Source organism: Dermacentor andersoni, chromosome 1 (assembly GCF_023375885.2).
Source record: "Dermacentor andersoni chromosome 1, qqDerAnde1_hic_scaffold, whole genome shotgun sequence".
NCBI lineage: Eukaryota > Metazoa > Arthropoda > Arachnida > Ixodida > Ixodidae > Dermacentor > Dermacentor andersoni.
In genome coordinates, this window is record NC_092814.1 from 154,087,716 (window position 1) to 154,109,340 (window position 21,625).

At 46.0% G+C, this 21,625-nt stretch overlaps 1 protein-coding gene across 1 annotated transcript in view; it reads left to right on the forward strand.

The window, feature by feature from the left end:
* The window catches only part of LOC126546229 (beta-alanine transporter-like), a 96,743-nt gene that overhangs the window by 72,382 nt on the left and 2,736 nt on the right, over positions 1–21,625 (forward strand). The window contains exons 7-12 of the mRNA XM_072287966.1: positions 292–422; positions 1,359–1,570; positions 1,744–1,925; positions 4,017–4,171; positions 8,892–8,957; positions 12,427–12,551. Of these exons, the coding sequence (XP_072144067.1) occupies positions 292–422; positions 1,359–1,570; positions 1,744–1,925; positions 4,017–4,171; positions 8,892–8,957; positions 12,427–12,517 (837 nt within the window). The 3' untranslated portion in view covers positions 12,518–12,551. The remainder of the gene's footprint in view (positions 1–291; positions 423–1,358; positions 1,571–1,743; positions 1,926–4,016; positions 4,172–8,891; positions 8,958–12,426; positions 12,552–21,625) is intronic.

Sequence of the window (21,625 nt, forward strand, 5' to 3'; positions counted from 1 at the left end):
CATTTGAAGGCTTCACTAAGGCTTGCAGTCCGCTTACAACGCATCAACATGTAGAAACGGCATATCACATTCAGTATATAGAGCAGAATTTTGAGTCCTTATAGATGGCAGCTATTTTTGCTCTTAAAGCGCGATGCAACCCCCGCCCCCTCGCCCCCCCCCCCCCCCCCCCCATGAAAAAAAAATAAAGAAATAAATATGAGACAACCATGCACCGTTTTAGTGTGCTACGGAGTTCATAGCCTCTGTGGGAGTGAGTATTGCAACAGACCGGCGCTTTCTCTGTTCTAGCTCCGCGCGTCCCTGACGCGCCTGAGCGGCCGCGAGGGCAGCGGCATCGCTGCGATCCTCCACTTCCCAGCGCAGCTGCCCAGGGTCCAGTCCGCGAGGCGGCGGCGTGTTGTCGTGGTGCTCATCGTCGGGTACGTGAGACGCTTGGCGCCACGCGTGCGCGAGAGAAGCGCCGGCCTCTGATCGGCGCGCTCTTTCACGTGACCGTCGATACGGCCAAACGAGCTCGCAGTGGCGACAGTGGGACGGCGACCAAGACGCAGCTGGAGGAAAAGAAGCGACCGGAAAAAAAGAAACAGAGCGAGTGCAGTGACAGGACGGCACTGGTTGACAGCTGCGCCTTTGTCCCCGTCCTACTGTCGCCATCATGGATCGCTGCCAACTTTCCGAGTTTACTGTATTAGGGAAGTCCTACGTATTGCAATTAGTTTTCAAGTTGGCAGTAAACAAATGTAGTCACTTTAGCTAGATGTGATCGGCTATATCTTGTTCTTTTTTTATTGAAAAAAAAACTGTTCATAAGTCGGAAATGTAAACGGAGTGGAAAAGCCGTTACATTAGGCAGGGGGGGGGGGGGGGGGGGGAATGTACCGCGTGTAATGAAGGAACCGCGCTAGTACTGATGTGAACCTTATTTTTTTTATTCGTTGGTGGAAAAAAATATTAGGAGTAGGATCAAGAGTGTCTGCGGTGCCAAACAAACGGTCTGTGGTGTGGCGTAGCACTGCGCAACGAACCACGGGTTATGTTGTGTGCGCGGTGCCCAGCTGTGTTGTTGGGCGACATATCAACGAGGCGATATATGAGCGTGCTACTACTGTGGCGTCAATCGATGCAGCTTGCAGAAAAATGCCTGGCAGGAAACGGAAATTCATTGTTGTTAGCTCTATAGCGGATCATTCAACGACTATAGCCGAAGCCATCTTTCGCAACTTGACCATAACGTACAGCTATCGCGAGATAGAAACTTGGAGCTTGCATAAATAGCGTATACGTTACGCACAAATGATTTCCTGAAGCATCCTTCCCTGCGAGGAGTCTTACAAGATAATCTGTACCGCGTGCAGACTGCTGACGGGCGCCGTGTCGCTGGCACAAGTGTACCTGGCTGCGAGCCTGGCCGGCAACTCGTACCTGCACCTGCTGCTCATGTCGTGCGCCGAGCTGTCGGCCTGTGTGGCGCCGCTCGCGTTGCTCGAGCGCGCCGGCTGCGGCCTGGTCGTCTTCTGCGGCTGCTTGGCCGGTGGAGCCGCCTGCCTCGCCCACTTGGCCCTGGCCGGTACGGGCCCTAGCTTCGTCGTCATTTCGAGGTTGCTCTCTTATCCGATGGTACCATAACTAGAGTGCGGCTCGCATTTTTTGGTACTCGTATACGATACCTTAACGAGTGCGCGCTGTAGGCGGTAATAACGATGAACTGCCCATGTGGAAGTACGACTTCGGCTGGCGCAGGGCGTCCCTGCCTGAGCCTGTGCCTGCTGGCGGTGGCCAAGGCGTCGGTGGGCAGCTCGCTGGCGGTGCTGCCGGCCTGGTTGCTCGAGGGCGCGCCCTGCCCCGGGCACCAGCATCTCGCTCACCTGGCACAAGCTGCCGAGCTGGCGGCCTTCCCCGTGGTGCCGCTCCTTTTCCCCGCGGTGAGGACTTTTCTTCTGGGGCTGAATACGCCAAGTTTTTCGTCCGTGTTTGCCATATCGTCATTGGTCGCGGCAGCCTTCGCTGATGATATGTCGAGCATCACGATTGGCTAGCGTCTGCTTTTACGAATAGTTGGTAAGGGGAAGGGAGCTATGTATCCAAGCCTATAGAGCGACCATTTAAATATATTATTCCATCTCTCGCTTACGAACAGTTCGAGCGCACAAACTTTATTTGTCTATACTGGACATGAAGTGGTGGGCTTGGTTGGCGCGCCCGGCCCCCGTGTCTCCCGAGTTCGTCGGAGTGCGCCAGCTTGCCGAGTCAGGACCCAGAAGATTCAGGAAATATCGGTGGGATAAACCATCACGAACAGCGAGTAATGAGGCCGACAAGGAGGAGGTGCTCATTTTATGTACATTTTGTGCTGTGCAGAAAGCGGATATTAAAAAAGCAGGACCAGGGCTAAAGAATGCATGGCGAAAAGACTGTTCGCACAAGTGGCCGAGAAACACGCAGCCTTGCTTAAAGATACTAAGAACATAGACTTATGGCAGATAGAACAACTTTGCTCATTGAGCTGTGAAATTAACAGAATAGTTACCATTATACGTATTAATTTGTTAAGTATACGTTAAATTTAAAACTTTATTTTTTTCAAATTTATGGCGAAGTAACGTAATGACTAAGGTAACGTTCTGTATCCAGACCACGTTAATAAGAGTTCGTTATTGGTGGTCAGCTGCGCAGCTGACCACCGCTAATTCAGCTGTATTGGTGTATATATGTACAGGAGTACATTTGGTCTCGGTCAAGTTGTAACAAAGAACTCGGATCATGAGAAGAAAATGTCCAGGCGCATAAAAGTGGAGCGTGGAGCGTTGAAGGCGCGCATTCCCAATTCATGAACGAGATTAACGTTATCCTTGCAAAGAAAAGTATACGATCAGGGCATTGGGGCAGAACTAACGTATTAGTTGGAAATATGAACCAGAAGAAAGCTTGAGAAGGAACCGAAGGATGGGACACAAGAATACGGCAAGTATGGACTTGAGAGCAAACGGTTGTAGCTGATCTACTAGTTGAGATTTAGGTTAAGAAGTATAGTTGGACAGGTCACGTAATGTCAATTGGAGTCGCACAATAGACGATAAGATAAGGGAAACGCAGTCATGGAAGGCATAGGGTAAGGTGGCATTGGTGAAATCCGGAAATTTGCAGACATAGGACGGAGTCAACTGAAGCAGAACAGGGACACTGGGGTAATAGGATTATGATGGTGTCTGGATATTTCGTGACGGCATTCGCTGGTCTTCGTAGTGTTTATGTTTGTAGAGCTCTAACGGGTACGAGCACGCGTTGCAGCTCCATTTTTCTCTGGCGCTATCACAGCCACTTGTTGAGTCTAACGTGAGATATGCAGATTTCATAAAGTAGACGCTTTGTCTAGTCTGTCTAGTCAAGGAAGCCTTCAAGGACTTCACTTCGAGGCCTCATGGAATGTAAATTAACAAGGTCGAGTGGATGACTTAAATAAAAATTTATGACCATTCGGTTATTTCGCGTCTATTGTTTCCCCGTAATCTTCGGCGCAACCTTGTTTCTTCCTTATCCCACTTCCCATGTGCATAGAAAGGCAAATGAAACCAGATGCTATTCAGTCAGCCTCCCTACCATCTTCTTTTCATATTATCTCTCTCTCCCTGAGATTAGTTTGTAGAAAATGAGAACCCTTCTGCCCAGAGCGCAACTTCTATAGTACCCGAATGTCACACGAACGACATTTTGCCCGCAAGAGATGGGAGAGAAGGTGTAGAAGAAGAAGAAGAAGCGCGGAGAAAAGAACAGGAAGGCGAAAAGAAAGGTAGATGGATATCCCAAGGATCTACATTTACGTAAAAGAGAGAAAGAAAAAGACAGCTCCGGGCGGGCCCTCGGTGAAAGCAGATATTTCAAAGCAGCGGTGAGTTTCTCTGTGTGCAGGCCTTTTCTGCATAAGGGGCGGCTTGGGCTGCGCCCTGCGAAATGACGCAACGGCGGTGCCTCGCGCCCCGGCGCCGATTCAGGGGAAGTGCTCGTGCCTTGCGCAGGACAGCCCCGAGACGACACTCGTCGTGTTGAGCGCACTGCTGGCGTTCAGCTGCGCCCTCTCGGTGCTCGCTTGCGACACGAGGCGCGTCCGGGGACTCTGGTGCCTGTGGCGGCCTGACGCGCCCTGGGCAGCCTGGTCTTGGGAGAAGAGCAGGTAGGAAGCTCGTCACCCACGTGCGTCACACCCAGGCATCGTAGACAGTGCTGAAAAGTAAAGCATTCGGTACAAGTTGAGAGTCTAACCAAAGATAACGTCTAGTCGAGAAGATTCGCGAAGAAAACAAAAATGAAATAATGCTTAAAAAAGTGACTTTGGTCGCCGTTTCTGTCGCTCTTCTTTCCAGTATAGAGGGATTGATTCCGTACTGCTGAGAAATTAGCATTCTTGATCAGACGCTCTAGAGGTCTCGATATAGTAGGACAAGTTGTTTATGTTTTTTCGTGCGCTGTTATGGTCGAGGGTTACCATGCCTTTTCAGTTGTATTTACGTCAAATGTGCCTTCCGTTCTCTTTCATGTTTTCAGTTGGTGTAGAAGCTTCATGATAAGCATTTCGTCTGCCTATAAGCAACACTAAAGTTGGGCACGACGTTTTTGTTATTACGCTACATAAATATGTGAATTTTGCTTGACACCGTGCTAGCACCTTTAAGATTATTTTTTTTTCTTTTTCGTATAATTTCTTGGCAGTACCCTGGTGTATTACGGCCAAGCACGCCACAGTGTGTAATATAAAATATGCACTGAACGGTGTGCCGACGTCATAATTAAGTGTTCAGTTCGATATCGTTATTGTAGAACCTGCTTTGGCAGGGCAAGAGAAAATAATAATGATGTTGCATCGACAGACCCACTGGTCGCAAATATGGGACACCCTGCACATGACCTAAGTACTCCTTAAGGCTATTCGTACTACCAAGGACCAGAAATGCTTGGGGAATCAACCTGAATTCCGTTTAGGAATGATGTGTACGCTGATGAACGGAATTAAATAGCGAAACATTGTTTTTATGCAGACTACAAATATGAAAGTTTTCTTGGAAGTTTACGTATTCGCCTAAAAAGTTCTACATTGTCTTAGTTAACGAATCTAAGTACTTGGAGCACAAAATTACTGGGTGCCTGACACGAAGAAGTCCTATTAATAAGACTTGCGCCATATGCATAGAAGAAAAATTCCGTTCCTTTCGCACAGGCTCAGAAAGAACGCCATTCGACATAAAGATTATCACCTATGGTGCAGTGCAAGACCCCGATTAGAATATGCGGCCGAAACTTAGGTCCCATACTTAAATAAACATATTAGCGAGCTGGAAAAGAATAAAAACAGTTCGATATATCTACAACACCCACGAAAGATATTTGTCACCGTCGGGGCTCCAGTGAACGATAACGACACTCTACTCATAGAATACCGAAGAAACGTTATTTAGAGGCCCAATATTCTGTATTGCCTGTGTTGTCTGATATGAATACTCACATGCATTTAAAGTCACGATCAAAACGGAGTAGGCACACGTATGATCCCGTCCTTAGATCATATTTGGCTCACGCAAATAATTTCACGCACTTCCAACCATGAGTGGATGGAACGAATTATTGCCGAAACACTTCTGTGCGAGCGGTGTCCGAGTGAAAACCCAGTTTTGCACGACGCCGATCGACTGCGAGTGAGTGTAAATGTGTTACCCTTTTTTTGCATACTTTCACTTTTTCAGCGAAGTGTTCTTTATTATTTATTTCCTTTTTTTTGTTAGCTCCCTATCTCGCCTGTACTATCATTACATTCAGTATTTGTCTGCTGTCGGTGTTTGGCACTGCACTACTCGAATTAGTCCTTTGCTATTTATGTCCCCATGCTTAGTCTTCGGGCTGCAGCTCTAACTAACTAACTAACTAACTAACTAACTAACTAACTAACTAACTAACTAACTAACTAACTAACTAACTAACTAACTAACTAACTAACTAACTAACTAACTAACTAACTAACTAACTAACTAACTAACTAACTAAACTGAACAAAAAATTGCAGCGCTAGGTTTAGTGCTTTTGCTTGTTGCAAGCTGAACTTTTCGTACCCTTCAGTGCTGCTTTTGGGCAATCATTTTGCAGCGATGCCTTTTTCGATTCTATTCCTTTTCGCACTTGGTCAGGGACCAGAGCGAGTGAGCCGTGAACTAGAAAGCCGTGACCGGTGGGGGATAAGGGGGGCATATAATTGAACGGAAGGCATCGCTACGAAATCACGGCACTGCACGTCATAACTTTAGTGTTAGATGGCAGCTCGCTCTCTGTGGCGCCCCGTTAGCTCTTGTCACCGTGGCTCTGGCTATCTTGCCGAAAATTTCATTTCCATCCACCTACCCGTTAAGATGGCTGTAAAGGTGGCTTTGCGCAGTTGATCTTGCTTCATCTATTCAAGGTTAATGCTTCAACTTGCGCACTCCTAGCGACAGAGTTACGTGCAGTCGCCTCACGTACTTATACGGTGTCAATGCCGCATTACGTAACGTCCCTGCTTCGAAAAAGCGGCGTGTTCACATCGTGTAGGACCAAGCCCCAGTATCGCGCCAATTATGTTGCATGAAGCAGGACAAGAGGTCATTACATTCTGGCCTCATGATATGTGGGACAAGCGCTGTCATCACTCTGTGCGTCCTCCCAAATTCATCAGAAATACGCGGCACGGCCTTTCACGCTGTGCAGGTAGAGGTCACTGAATAAGATGCCACTGGCGTGTGACAACACGGAGAGGAATTTGTGCGTTCAAAACCAGCTTTCTCTCGGGGCACTAGAATTCCTATAGCATAGAGGCTGTGCGTTTTCTCGCGTTCCTCGCTGGAGAAACTAAGCTCTGGACAGTCAGTGTAAATGCAACCATCAGCATTTATCGAGGCGGCTCGCAGGCGGTGAATATATATATATACATACACACACGAGAAGAAAGGTGGCTGACCGAGGGGCCCGAATTTTATTAATCATATCATCAGAAGCCAACAAAGACACCAAGAACAACACAGGAGAAATTACTTGTATTTGCTAATTGAAATAAAGAAATTATAAATTGACGGAATCGAAAGTGGATGAAAAAGCAACTTGCCGCTGGTGGGGGACGATCCCACGTCTTCGCATTACGCGTGCGATGCTCTGCCAAATGAGCTACCGCCGGCGCCGTTTTCCCATCCACTTTCTGGGGTATTTATGTGGTACTACTAGAACTAACTCCTGGGAGTGCTAGCCAGCGCCACCATTCACAAACCTTGGTGGCATGTGGGACATCGTTTGCCATATCCATATATTTGCCATCGTTTGCCATCGCCATATATATATATATATATATATCGAGTCAGGTATTTTGGGTGATTTGGACATAAGGCCCGGTAGAAGCTTACCGGCTCATTGAAATGATCTTCATTGCAGTTGTCTGTAGCAAAATGTTTGATTTGAGCCTCTGGAAATGCAGCAGGCCAAGTCTTCAATTCCACTTTTCGCTAAATCAGTTACAGTTTCTCCTTATGGGCGTAGTATTACAGCTGGTCTTCTGCGATGAAGTTTGCGTAGTGATTCCACGCTAAACAAATAGCCGACTAAAAAGCTGTTTGATATATGTGCCATATTCTATGAGAAAGAACGTTGAAGGGAATTGATTTATATTATTTGACAGCAATAGAAAAGCGGGATATGTGAAGGTACGGCCAAATTTTGTGAAGGGCCAAACACAATGCGAACCAACGGCGGCGCATGTGTCGCATAATTTGTTCGAGAGAGACAACTATATCTTTATTTTTTTTCTGAAATGTTTTTCTAGAAGTCCCTGCGTCTAGATGGGAAATTTGTCAAATAAACGGCGTGTAGTAAAAAGTGAGGAACAAGAGAAAGTGCAGTGAACAGACTTGTAGAACTAACTCTGCAGGAGTACAATGAACTATCCACAAAAATTATTTTTGGTTCGACAAGGCGGGACAAAGGTGGCGCAGATTTTATGTGTGATAAGTTAGCAAGTCCAGATAGTAACGTCTCGTGTGCCTTTATAACAGAAGCTCGGCATCAGGGGCCGAGTCACTTGCGATCTCGTTGTAAAAAAGAGAGATAAAAAAACGGAAGAGCAAAAGAGAGAACGACGTTCACGTTTAACTTGCTTCATGTGAATCTCGAGGTTAGAAACTAGCGTCTTTCCATCAAGGCGCCGGCATTCCATTGTGGCATGCTTTGAACGTTGTTTTCAAGTAGAAAAAGCAGGTCGGTGGTATATTTTTATCGGTTGCTCTAGGTTGCAGTACCTGAGGACCTATTAACAAGTTTCGCATTTAGTAGATGCATTATAAATCTGAACAATAAAAGAAGTCCTCAACAAATCAGCTATCCCGGCCACGGCGGCCGCATTTCGATGGGGGCGAAATGCGAAAATACCCGTGTATTTAGATTTAGGTGCACGTTAAGGAGCCCCAGGTGGTTCATTTTTCCGGAGTCCCTCACTCAGAAAGTTGTTTTGGCACGTAAAACCCCGTAAATAAATAAATTTAATTTTAACAAATCGGCGTGCTTCCACGCCCCTTTGCTGTAACCAGATGACTTGCCCGGGTAAAGTAGACCTAAGCATCCGGGCTCGTTTAGAGTGAAAAAGGATGCCCTTTCTTTGGATTATGAAATTTCGAGCCTTTCTTGTTTTCTTTTGTTCTTTTTTTTGGCGGGGGGGAGGGAGGGGAGGGGGTCCTTCTTTAACTTTTCGATCATTACGGCTCCCTGTTCCTTTCCATGTTGCGTTTGAAAGGAAACCTGAAAAACTACGAATATGAACTGTCTTGTTTCAAGTTGAAGAAGCTTATTGAGAGCAGGTACCGTGAAATTTGACCTTTATCTATGCTTTTCAGAGACATGAAATGTCGGAGCATCGCCTGGGAGTTCAAGTACCCGCAGGTTCCGTCTCCGATTCCAAGGTATATGCCCTTAAAGAAAAGGAGAAAGAGGCCCGAACCCTCCAAATGTGGCAGTTTTGCGGATTTCCCAAACGTAGATCATAATGCTGCAGGGACAGTGAGAGCCGAATACATTTACCCGGATATTTGTAGTTTTGGCAATAGTGCAGTTGCAGTAACTTTTCTGAATCCTAAAAGCGCCTGTTTCGTGTCACCAGCCGCAAGCAAGCTTCCCCGTTAAAAGAGCACTACGTTGATGGCATGTCCCTAAATTCTCCTGTCTTCATCATATGTACTGTGGACAGCGCAAGAAACACATTCTCGCCCAGCTGAGCAGCCAACTTTAGTTTTTCTCGTTCTCGATCGAACCCTGTGGAGCTTTCCGGTGGCTGAGCAGGAGCGCGTGCAAGTGCGCCAAGAGCCCTCGCGCGAGGCCGGTCTTACGTGGTGACACCGCGGAAGTCGGGGAGAGCGAGGGCGGACGTGGTGCGCTTTGGAGTTCCGACGTTCTACAGCTGGAAAGCGCCCTTACTTGGCAGCACGCAGTGGCGGAGATGCACGCGCGAAGTGAGCAGAGCTCACGCCGAAACGCTGAGGGCGCCCTGGCGTTTCGCTCGCAGGAGCGGTGCACGCGTGCTCTTTGTCGAAGTGTCGGCGTTTTAGACGCCCGGCCGAGATGGTTGCATTTTGGCGCGTCACAAATGCGAGGAAAGCGCGGTGGTGACACAGCGGCCATTCAAGCGATTCTACACGTGCTTACGCATGTGTGGTCGCTTGTTAACTTATAGCCCAAGAAAAAAAGTAAGAAATAGCTCCAAAGTTGTCGGGTATTCCGACACAGTGAATAACACGTCAGTACAGTGTGGAGCCGGGAAGCAGGATATGTTTGAGTTACTGTAACTCAGTATACTGTAGTAATGGGCGGCTTCAATGCTAAAGTGGGGGAAAAGTAGGCTGGTAAACAAGCAATGGGAAACTACGGCGTCGATTCTATAGGAACGCTAGATGCTGGTAGAATTTGCGGAAAGGAATAAGCTGCGAATAATGAACACTTTCTTCAGGAAGCGTAGCAACAGAAAGTGGACCTGGAAACGCCCTAATGCTGAAACAAGAAATTAAATAGCTTTCGTACTTTCTGCCGATCACAGCACAGTGAAGGGTGTTGAAGTGTTAGGTAAAGTGCAGTGATCATAGGTTGGTAACGTCTACGATTCACCTCAATCTGAAGGGAGAAAGAGTAAAATTGGTTAGGAAGAAACAGGCCAACCTAGAAGCAGTAAGGGTAAAAGCAGACCAATTCGGGCTGCTACTCGCAAACAAATATGCAGCCTTACAACAGAGAGATAAAGATGACATAGAGGTAATGAATGAAACCGTAACTAGACTGGCTTCAGAGGCAGCAATTGAAGTGGGAAGTAAGGCACCAAGGCAACCAGTAAGCAAGCTCTTCCAAGTAACGAAGGACCCAATAAAGAAACGACAAAGAATGAAAGTGTCCAACTCAAGAGATAAGATAGAATTCGCGGAACTGTCAAAACTGATCAACAAGGAGAAAACAAGGGATATTCGAAATTATAACGTGAGAAAGACTGAGGAAGCAGTAAAAAATGGACGCAGCCTGAAATCAGTGAGAAAGAAACTTGGCATAGGAAAAACCAAGATGTATGCACTGAAACATAAGCAGGGTAACATCATCAGCAATCTCAAAGATATGGTAAAAACAGCGGAAGAATTCTATACTGACCTGTACGGTACCCAAGGGAGTCAGGATACCTCAATTAGAAACAGTAATGAACAGGTCATAGAGGCTCCTTCTATAACTAGCAATGAGGTGAAAAGGGCTTTGCAAGACATGAAACGAGGAAGAGCGGCAGGAGAAGATGGAATAACAGTCGATTTAATCAAAGATGGAGGAGACATAATGCTTGAAAAACTGGAAGCTCTTTATTCGAAGTGTCTATCGACTGCAAGGGTCCCAGAAAACTGGAAGAATGCAAACATTGTACTAATCCACAAAAAGGGAGACGTCAAAGAATTGAAACACTGTCGGCCCATCAGCTTACTTCCAGTATTCTATAAAATATTCAACAAGATAATTTCCAATAAAATAAGTGCCACACTGGACTTTAGTCAACAAAGGGAACAGGCTGGCTTCAGGAAGGGATACTCTACAATGAATCACATCCACGTCATTAATCAGGTAATCGAGAATCCCGAAGAGTACAATAAGCCTCTCTATATGGCCTTCATAGATTACGAAAAAGCATTTGATTCAGTAGAGATACCAGTAGTCATAGAGGCATTACGCAGTCAAGGAGTACAGACCGCTTACCTAAATACCTTGGCAAAAATCTACAGAGATTCCACAGCTAGCTTAATTTTCCACAAGTAGGAAGATACCTATAAAGAAAGGGGTCAGACAAGGAGACACAATCTCCCCAATGCTATTCACTGCGTGCTTGGAAGAAGTATCAAAGCTATTAAGCTGGGAAGGTTTAGAAGTAAGGGTCAACGGTGAATATCTCAGCCACCATCGCTTTGCAGATGACACTGTTCTATTCAGCAACACTGGGGGCGAATTACAACAAATGACCTTAACAGAGAGAGTGGGAGAGTGGGGTTGAAGATTAATATGCAGAAGACAAAGATAATGATCAATAGCTGGGCAAGGGAACAACAGTTCAGAATCGCCAGTCAGCCTCTAGAGCCTGTTAAAGAGTGCGTTTACTTAGGTCAATTGCTCACATGGAACCCTGATCATGAGAAGGAACTTCACAAAAGAATAAAAATGCGTTGGAGCGCATGCGGCAGAAATTGTCAGCTGCTGACTGGAAGCTCACCATTATCATTGATAAGGAAGGTGTACAATCAATGCATTCTACCGGTGCTGACATATGGGGCAGAAACTTGGAGACTGACAAAGAAGCTTGAGAACAAGTTAAGGACCGCGCAATTAGCGATGGAACGAAGAATGTTAGGCATATCGTTAAGAGACAGAAAGAGAGCGGTTTGGAGCAGAGGGCAAACGGGTATAGCCGAGATTCTAATTCACATTAAGAGAAAGAAATGGAGCTGGGCAGGTCATGTGATGCGTAGGCTAGATAACCGGTGGACCATTACGGTTACAAAATGGGTGCCAAGAGAAGAGAAGCGCAGTCGAGGATGGTAGAAGACTAGGTGGGGCGATGAAGTTAGGAAATTTGCGGGCTCCCGCAAATTTTCTAATTTCCTCGGCGTAGGACAGCGGTAATTTGGCGCAGGACAGGGGTAATTGGAGATCGCAGGGAAAGGCCTTCGTGCTGCAGTGGACATAAAATAGGCTGATAATGATATATGTGTAATCACATACTGCGATTTAGGACGTGAACGTGATGGGCCCAACGCTAACAAACGATCTTTAGTTTGTATGGGGAATGAAAGAAGGTGACTGTAGGCAGCAAACAGTGCAGCTGCTTGTTATTCTTACTTTTTGACATGTCTTTTCTTGCAGCTTAGTGAAAAGACAAGAAGAAAGGAAGCACGACGGTCGCTGCAGTGGTCACCTACGGTTGGCTGAGGTCGTCAGGGTGACTGTCGTTTGAGGATTAAAACGCGAACATACTTCGCCTCCTACAGGTCGGTATTGTTTGTATAGATATAGGTTTGTTGCGCGCTTATAGTAAAAAAACTCCGACGCTAAGGCATTTATTCTTTTTGGATCCCGAACATTTCCGCTCACGCATATAATGTTCGCTTCGTTAATTAGCATGTCAATTTATATTATTTTTTTCGGTAGCATCAATTTTCCTGCATACATCAGATTCACAGATTACGTGAATGTGACGTTGGTGGAGCCTGCGTCATTTATATTTCTACATTATCGTATCAAAATTAGAAACATCGGAAAGTCATTTATCTTCCTGTTTTTCTTCTCGAGACGAGTCATATTGCTGCTAAGCTCACATGCCATCTTACCAAAGATTTAGTCCCATATATGTAAGGGTGTCACGCTCCAACCTGCCGTGATTAGGCACACGTATTCTGTTGCATGCTCCTTTTAATAATTTTTTTCCCTTTGTAGACATTGAGGAGCTGATATTCCAGTGACCCGCCATTCTAATTTCGCAATGGATATTTTTTTCCCTGACGTCTTCCCTTATATGAGGACGATGAAAAAAAAATGTTTTACTGTGCAATTTATTTCGATGCAGTTAAACAAGGCTCACGTTTGGGCTATTGGTTGGACATGAAACTGTCAGCGGGAAGGTGGAACTTGGAAAAAAGAAAAACGTACAAAACGTTTCTTTGTTCTGTGCAAGTTCTACCTTCACGCTCTTAGTTTAATCGATGCAGTTATCTTTATTGCTAGCTTGCCGGCCACTACGGTTTAGGTACTTTTGTACTACTTCGTCGTGTTTCTAGTATTTTCTTTGCATGGCGTCTTTTAATTTGTTGCTATGCTTTCCTCTTCTTATTCTACATGCACCTTCACGTCTACGACCTTATAACATGCATTGCCGAGCTAACAAAAATAAATAAGAAAATAAATAAAGAGAGACAGGGAAAATGTGAGCTCCTCTCAAGGTTCGTGCTTTTTTAAAATGATGGGGTTTTACGTGCCAAAACCACTTTCTGATTATGAGGCACGCCGTAGTGGAGGGCTCCGGAAATTTCGACCACCTGGGGTTCTTTAACGTGCACCTAAATCTAAGTACACGGGTGTTTTCGCATTTCGCCCCCATCGAAATGCGGCCGCCGTGGCCGGGATTCGATCCCGCGACCAAGGTTCGTGCTTTCTGGTGCAAATCTAGCAGGGCGAATAACGCACACAAAAAGGTAGGAGCACTTGTTTGACTATTGTAGGTTACAGTAATTTTATGGAGAGGGTACGTGCAGGCCAGCACCAGGGCCACACGAAAAGCTGTCAAATTTAAAAGCGTTTTCTGATGGAAGAATCTGCATTTTTTTCAACAATATTATATTCATAAAGACAGGAAGGTTGAATAGTTGGTAAAAGCTTCACGTTTTGGCTTCGGCGCAAGAAAACCACGGATACATTTCTTACATTGCTTCGCATTGCAAGAACCGCGGCTGCGCACCTTTGTTGGGTGACCACGCCATCCTTGCAAAGTACGACGACCAAACGATGTGGGATGTCAATGAGATTCTTTACATAAGCAATAAGATAAATGCATTAGTCGACCGGCCGTCCATAGCACTGAACCCTTGAAAGAGATGTGCACATCTGATATCTTGAATGGATAGATGTTGTGATGGCAAATGAGTTTGGTGCTTTCACGCTCTCTCTCTCTCTCTCTCTTGTAGTTATCTCATGTGTGGGCTTAAAATACATCTGTTTGTAACGATTAAACTTTATTTGTGAGTTGGCACCTTTGTTGGTCTTTGACTTCGTAGTCTCCGAGCTTTTCTTGTGGCAAAGCAGCATTGTTTCAACAAAACCTCCAGTAGCACAAAAAGGAAGAAAAAGAACGAAAAAAAGTAAAGAAGCTCATCTTTTAGAATTAGAAAATGGTACAACAGTGCATATGTCAGGCCCTTCCACACTGTTTTATATGTTGCAGCTCACTTGCGAACAAACGACGATGTCATCTTTTGCCATGTTGGAGACGCCGATGAAGTCGCGACTCGCAGCGCCCTCCACAGAGGGCGCTACGGGATCAATCATTGCAGCGTGAGGCAATGCCGCCTATGCGTACTGAAGCACACCAGGGGCGGCTTGCACCAACATTTAATAACGAAAATAATAACGAATTTAAGAACGCGTTCTTGCGCGGACCAGGCGCTGTCTATATAGAGCATTTAAGAATGCATTCTTAATTAGTTGTTATTTTCTTTATTAAATGTTCGTGCAAGCTGCGCCAGGTCAATGCAGATAGTATGTAGATTTTGCCCTACATGCTTATTCGAGGGAGCGAGACCGACTTAAGCGCCGAAAACCAGTCTTGTGCTCGTTTTTAAAACTAATTGATTCATTTATACACAGTTCTATATCTGGGCACCGAGGGATGACGTAGTGTAGGACTCCGGGGTAATCTTGATCACCATGCGGTTTAGAGTGTGCTAAAGTATATGTAAACTGGCGTATTGGCATTCCCCCTGCTTGATGTGAGCGTGGTCGGGCGTCGAACCTGCGATGTCGGGATTTGCAGCGGAACGCCACGGGCTATGAGTTTCCGCGGCGGGCTCTGGCAGCAAATCGACAAGGTATACGCTTCGTGACGTTCATAAGCGCCTGGACGCGATGAGCGAATTTTGGTCGACGGATTTCCGCGAGTGGATACGTGTAATCTTCTCATTTCTTAGAAATGCCGCCTTCAAGGACGCTCGGAAGGACATTCGGGTTAAACCTACTATATTGCGCAAGGGGTTGTCGTAGATTTATACGTGAGCCACGGTTGCTCACTGTTGTTTACGCAAAGATCCTGCGGTAAACTCCTCTCGGGCAAGACGTCTGAAGCTTTCTGCGCCTGATACAGGGTTGCCCGCTGGGACCTCATGCTGGCCCTGTGCCTTTCAACGAAGTAAGGCTGCGTGCGTGCACGAACCGCGTTGTCGCAACTTCATTTCGATTTCCGACCGCACATCCATGCACAATTCGGGATGCTTCAGGCTGTTTCTGCGTACATAACACAATGTGGGGCACAGTGCGATACGTATCTCTCTCTCTTCGGAATGCAAGGGCCGTCTCGAAGCGCGCACGCGGGCTCGTTTGCGCGTAGCCTCAAGCCACGCCACAGGCGCTGGTTCGCTCTGGTGTGAGGCTACAAAACTCAAGAGCCTGTCCGAACGGCGAGAATTTATCGACGAAGAAAGCGCGGCTGCATGCCAAAATTCTTCCCTCTCACTCTCTTTTCGTACTTCACCGTCCGTAAAAAAAAAAAAAAAAAGAAAAAAAAAAAAAAACGAGATTCCGTTGGCGCGCAGAACCAAAAAGAAAACGGTAACAACGAATAAAGGCTTACAGAATGAAGCACAGTGTGCATGGGTTCGAAACACAATTTTTTCAATTCGTCCGATACACGAAAGCGTTTGGATTGAGGTGTTGCAGATTGAGAGCCTGTTACTTCAGAACCTACCAGCTTTACTTATTGGTACGTCTCAATAATTTGGAAGCTGCGCGACATTTCATTTAAGCTTGCATTGTGTTAGGCAGTGCCGACAAAACCTACAATATAACTTTCTTTTTTTCTTCGTTTCTTTTTTTCTCCTTTTTTCATTTTTTTGAATTTTCGTACTATGTGCACACTTCGAGTTCACTTTTTATATATACGCGTAAGCGGCACTTGTATGTGTGCACCAACCATCTTTCTAACTCTTTGTACATGGGATGTTATTGATGGCCACAGTGACCATTGATTTTTTGTCTACTTGCAGCTAATTGAAAAGAAAAGGGGGAACGATCAAAGTACGCAGCTACATTGATCCACAACTGATTGATTTTAAACATGTCTTTGAAACTAATACAGGGATGCCGTATAGTTGAGGGCTCTGGGGTTAACTTCAGCCACCCACAGGTCTCTCTTATGCGCACCAAATGTCCGTAAACTGGCACATTTTATTGCACTCTGCATCAGAAGAATGTGCCCACCGCGACTGGGCACGAAACACGCGAAAATGTGCTCAGCAGGAGAAGAACGCTGCCACAGCCACTGTGCCGTCGCCGGCGTGTGTGGGCTGTTTTAATCACATGCGGATTGATCCTGGTGTCGCTAGTAGCCTAATAAACCATCGACCGCCTACCCCGCATTGTTCATCTGATTATTTGTCATCAATTTCTCGAAACTGAATCTTCCCCGAGCTGTAATGAAAACGACTGAAAGTGAAAGAAAACAAACAATTAGAGCAATCATCTGCGTGACCAACAACGCACAGTACTGGGAGATCGGCGATTGCAGGCTTTGGATGCGTGCGGGGTTGTTCAACCGCGGTACCGCGACGTTCTTGGACAACAAATGAAACGAGTAATTGCTGGGACCATTAGGGAATTGGGACGACCATTTAGAAGCATGCCCTTCCCGCATCAATGGATTGACTGATAAAACAAATAACGCACTGCACGCGATAATAATCTACACGCAATGCCTGCAAAGCTGTACATACAGCTTCACGTAATTGAATGTAAAGACATTAATTGTATCCTCATAGAAAACATTCGTTCTGGGCTTTGCTCTGCGCATCGCTTTATTGAGAATGCTAACGTTATTTAACGACAAAGAGAAGACCTTATTTCAGGCAACTGGCCGCTCCCCCACCCCCCGCCCCCTTTTTTTTCCCGAGCGTTCTCCTGACACTTGTCTCGACGTCAGTTGCTTCTTTTATCTTTTTTTCTTTCTCTGTGGAATTAAAACTGCTGAAGTGGCAGCCCAGTGGAAATTCGCTTGCGCGAGCGCAGCCTTTCCGCTCACTTGCGAAGTGGAAGCAGCAGCTTAAGCCGCTACATTGTTCCAATTATTTATGCTTTTCTTAATCAAACAGGGCAGTATGAACTATACGTTTTACGGATCTATACCTTGCGTTGCTCGAGTATGCGCGCGCACTTGATTTTCAACTTGAACAGCTAGCACGGCCAATTATTTCTTTTGTCAATTGTTGATTACATTATTAGCTCTTGACGAGGTTTAAAACGATTGCTGTTTATTCACTGCCCGTGTTAGTACGCACGTACCGGCGGGAAACGCCGTTTATTGCTATTGTTTGTTTTGAAAACATATATAGATTTAACAGGAAAGAGAAAGCAAGCAGGCTGGCAACTGCCACCGGAAGGGGCACAACGCCTGCCTAACGCTGTTGCAAGCGAAAAGTGATGAAACACACACCGATGCATCACGTTTAGAAGCTGCATAAAGCGTTTTTTTTTGTTGTTGTTGTTGTTGAACGTGTCTTCTAGCTGATATACAATAGCTTTACTGACCGTTTTGAAGATTTCTTGACGTTTAAGGCGTCAAGTGCCAATTCTTCGAAAGACCCGTTTTCTTCTGGGAAAGCGCTATTGTCGAAACATTGTCACCGTGATGAGGCTTCTACTTCGCGTCTGGTCACATATTATACGCGCCCACATGAGCCGTTCTGAACGGGGAGAATGCATTGGGAGCATTGAATGCATTGAATGCATAAAATGAAATACTATTACGAGAAAAAGAAATAATTAAATTTCTCATAAATGACCAACTAACGATAACTTTGAGCGAGGAACCTAGAGGCAGACATTCGGACACGCGGCGGCAGACATTCGGACGCGTTAGTTTATATTTGACTGGAGCCTACGGCCCAGCGACGGGAAGTTAAAAAGAGAGGTTGGCCTTCAAGGCATGCGGAATTCGGCACTTGTGCAATTGATAACACAAGCGATTTGTCGTGAACGGGATCTTCAAGTTATGGCGCACCAGAACTCGCTCCATTGTGTTTTGCAACATACATTAATCTGCCATTTGCATTAAGAATGCCGAGAACATAGTGCAGTCATTCCTAACGTTTTGTGCCCCTCAGCAGTGTTTTGATGCGAGAGCACTCCTTGCCTACCTCCGTCCCCCTTTGGCGTCTGGGTATGTCTTGCTCCGAAACGGTGCCCACAGGAAAAGAAAGAATTTAAGAAAGTTTGATCCCGTGCGAAGAATCTAACTGAAACTTGGTAAGCGAATAACTATCTTCGGCGCCATGCTAACAGTATTCTTAATTGCACGGAAATAATGTAATGTAGAGCGTACATTATTTAGATTATATTTAGACACATAGACGAACAAAAAACGCACACTAATCTAACAGTCTCATAAAACAGCAAAAAGTGGGCAAACGAACACAACTGTTCAGAAGTATAAGCCATTCAGACTTATACTTCTGAACAGTACGGAATACGCACGGAATACGTGTATACACGCACGGAATACGTGTAACAGTATAAAATTATGGGGTTTTACGTGCCAATTAAAACCACTTTCTGATTATGAGGCACGCCGTAGTGGAGGACTCCGGAAATTTCGACCACCTGGGGATCTTTAACGTGCACCTAAATCTAAGCACACGGGTGTTTTCGCATTTCGCCCCCATCTAAATGCGGCCGCCGTGGCCGGGATTAGATCCCGCGACCTCGTGCTCAGCAGCCCAACACCATAGCCACTGAGCAACCACGGCGGGTACGTGCAACAGTAGGACTCGCGAATAGGTAAGACGCAGATGGTATCAGTGTGGCCTCGAAATGATGACCGCGTAAAAAAAAAAAAGAAAAAAAATTAGACCCGTGCGAGGAATCGAGCCAGGTTAGAAGTATGGTAGGCGAGTAACTATCCTCAGCGCCACGTTAACAGTTGACAAGGCGTGCAGAATTCTACATTGTGCGGAATAGTAATTCTGCGTGCACGCACGCGCACGCTCGTGTGTGTGTGTGTGTGTGTGCGTGTGTGTGTGCGTGTGTGCGTGTGGGTGTGCGTGTGCGTGTGTGCGTGTGGGTGTGCGTGTGCGTGTGTGCGTGTGTGCGTGTGCGTGTGTGCGTGTGCGTGTGTGCGTGTGCGTGTGTGTGCGTGTGTGCGTGTGTGCGTGTGTGTGTGTGTGTGTGTGTGTGTGTGCGTGTGCGTGTGTGCGTGCGCGTGTGTGTGTGTGTGTGTGTGTGTGTGTGTGTGTGATCTCGCACAACTTAGGCAATCATTGTAGGCGAATTGTCGCGAAATTTTTAACCTACCTCAGGCACCGAAGAATACGAGTGTCACGCTTAATAGGCCGCTGTGCTCCTGTCAAGCTTGTGGCATAATGATTGCGATCACTTTATTAGAATTCAAGCTAAATATTCACTTTCTTTGCTACGCGCACTGCTGGGCTACTTAGTTCACACTGTACAATACGTGTCGAACGCACTTGACCTGTCTTATTTGATGTGGTGTTGTTATAGTTTGTGCGAAACAAATTGTGAATTATGAACCTTCTAGTCTTGATCAAAATGTGCTATATGCTTGCCTAGCAGCATTGGAAGCTTCAAGATAGAGTTGGATGAGTCTTTATACTTAGTGACGCTCGAGATATAAACGTGATTCTCGCAGGCTTTATGTAGAATCTCATCCTGCGAAACGTTACGAGAAATTCCGTCCACCATCATCTTAATGTCCTCGACCTTATTCGCTCATGTTTTCCTGTGGCTAGCCTCACATATCGGCGTAGTAGGCAATGGGGCTACTGGCGGCCCTGCGTGCATCGGGACCTTATTGAGTCGAGGCCAACACTGACGCTCACAGAGGGTGAAAGAGAAATAGAGTAAGACTAGAAACTAACGACAGCTGGACATGTTAGCAAAACACATGTTGGCATGCTACACCAGAGTATTACGGTGAAATATTAAAAAAGAAAAAGAAAGTGCAACCCAATGTGGAAAATATAACGAATAATATGAAGTAAAACTGAAAACGGACTGCAAACAGCTAATTTGTGAAAAAAAAGCGCTGTTAGCATGAAAGGAAGCCGGCGAACGGAACAAACATTACAGTTATTATTAAGCGAGGGTCCCGTTGCAGTCTTTGACTTTGGGACCCTCGTCTGTATATTGTATTTTACCAATTCATTGTATATAAAGAATAATAAACTGAAACTGAAACTGAAGGGCAATATTATGCAAGTATTCGTTTCATTTTTAATTGTTTTTGCTCTTCGTCAATGGTTCGCACGAATTCCTACCCCCGCTATCGCCGAGAGCGGCCACTCAGCGGGATGGATGAGAAAAAATGAATAGAATCGCACGAAAAAACTCCTTACATAATACGGCTCGAGGACTTGATTAACGCCTATGTCACGCAGAAGGGTTAAAAGCGCCTTCGTCGCACGTAAAACAGAAGCAGCGCTCCCACAAGGTCTGAGAGCATCATTCAGTTTAAGGCGTATACATCGCGACGGAGGTTTAGAAAAGTCAGTCTTGGATGTTGTGAAACGCTTTAAGTACAAATTATGTGATCCAAGTCCTCGCGAACGGCGCGCCTGTGGCACACTGTATAAGTGCACTACTGATTGTTAAAAAGCACGCACAATCATGCCTATCTGTGCCACGCAGCGTGTCACAATTCGGACTAACGTCACGAAGGGACGCGTGTGCTGCCGTTCACTCTACAGCGATCGATGGGAGCGCCCCGGAACAGCAGACCCAAGAGCATCTGATTTGAGGAGTGTGGGCTCGCAGACGCCACTATGAGCAGCTACAGCCGCTAGATTGGCTGCTGTAACTGTATATTGGCTTTCATGCAGCCGGCGATGACACAGAAGGGGGAAAAAACTGCGGCGCAATGCAGTGGTTCAGTCTACGGGATGTGTCTTCCTTGTCTTGCGTGCGTCATGAAATTGCAGTATGAAGGGCCTCCCGTGAGTCTTAAGAGCGCTTACATACCAGCTGGAGGTTCCAAGACGTAGACAAAACCTTCACGCATCGCAGCCAACTATGCAAGAGTCGCTGGCGTCTTGAAGCAAATCCTTACTAAGATTTATGGTCTTGATAGAATGCAGATGCCCCTAGCAGATGACCCAGAGCTGACCTAGCCGTTAGTATAGACGTGGCGACAGCCAATATAGCAGTTTGAGAGAGAGAGAGAGAGAGAGAGAGAGAGCGAGAGAGAGAGCTTTATTGATTAAATTTGTAAAGTGGTTAAGTTTTCAGAGGACATCAGTCCAGGGCCTTGCTGGTGAATTTCGTCAAAGCCGACTTAATGAAGTCCGCCAGGTAC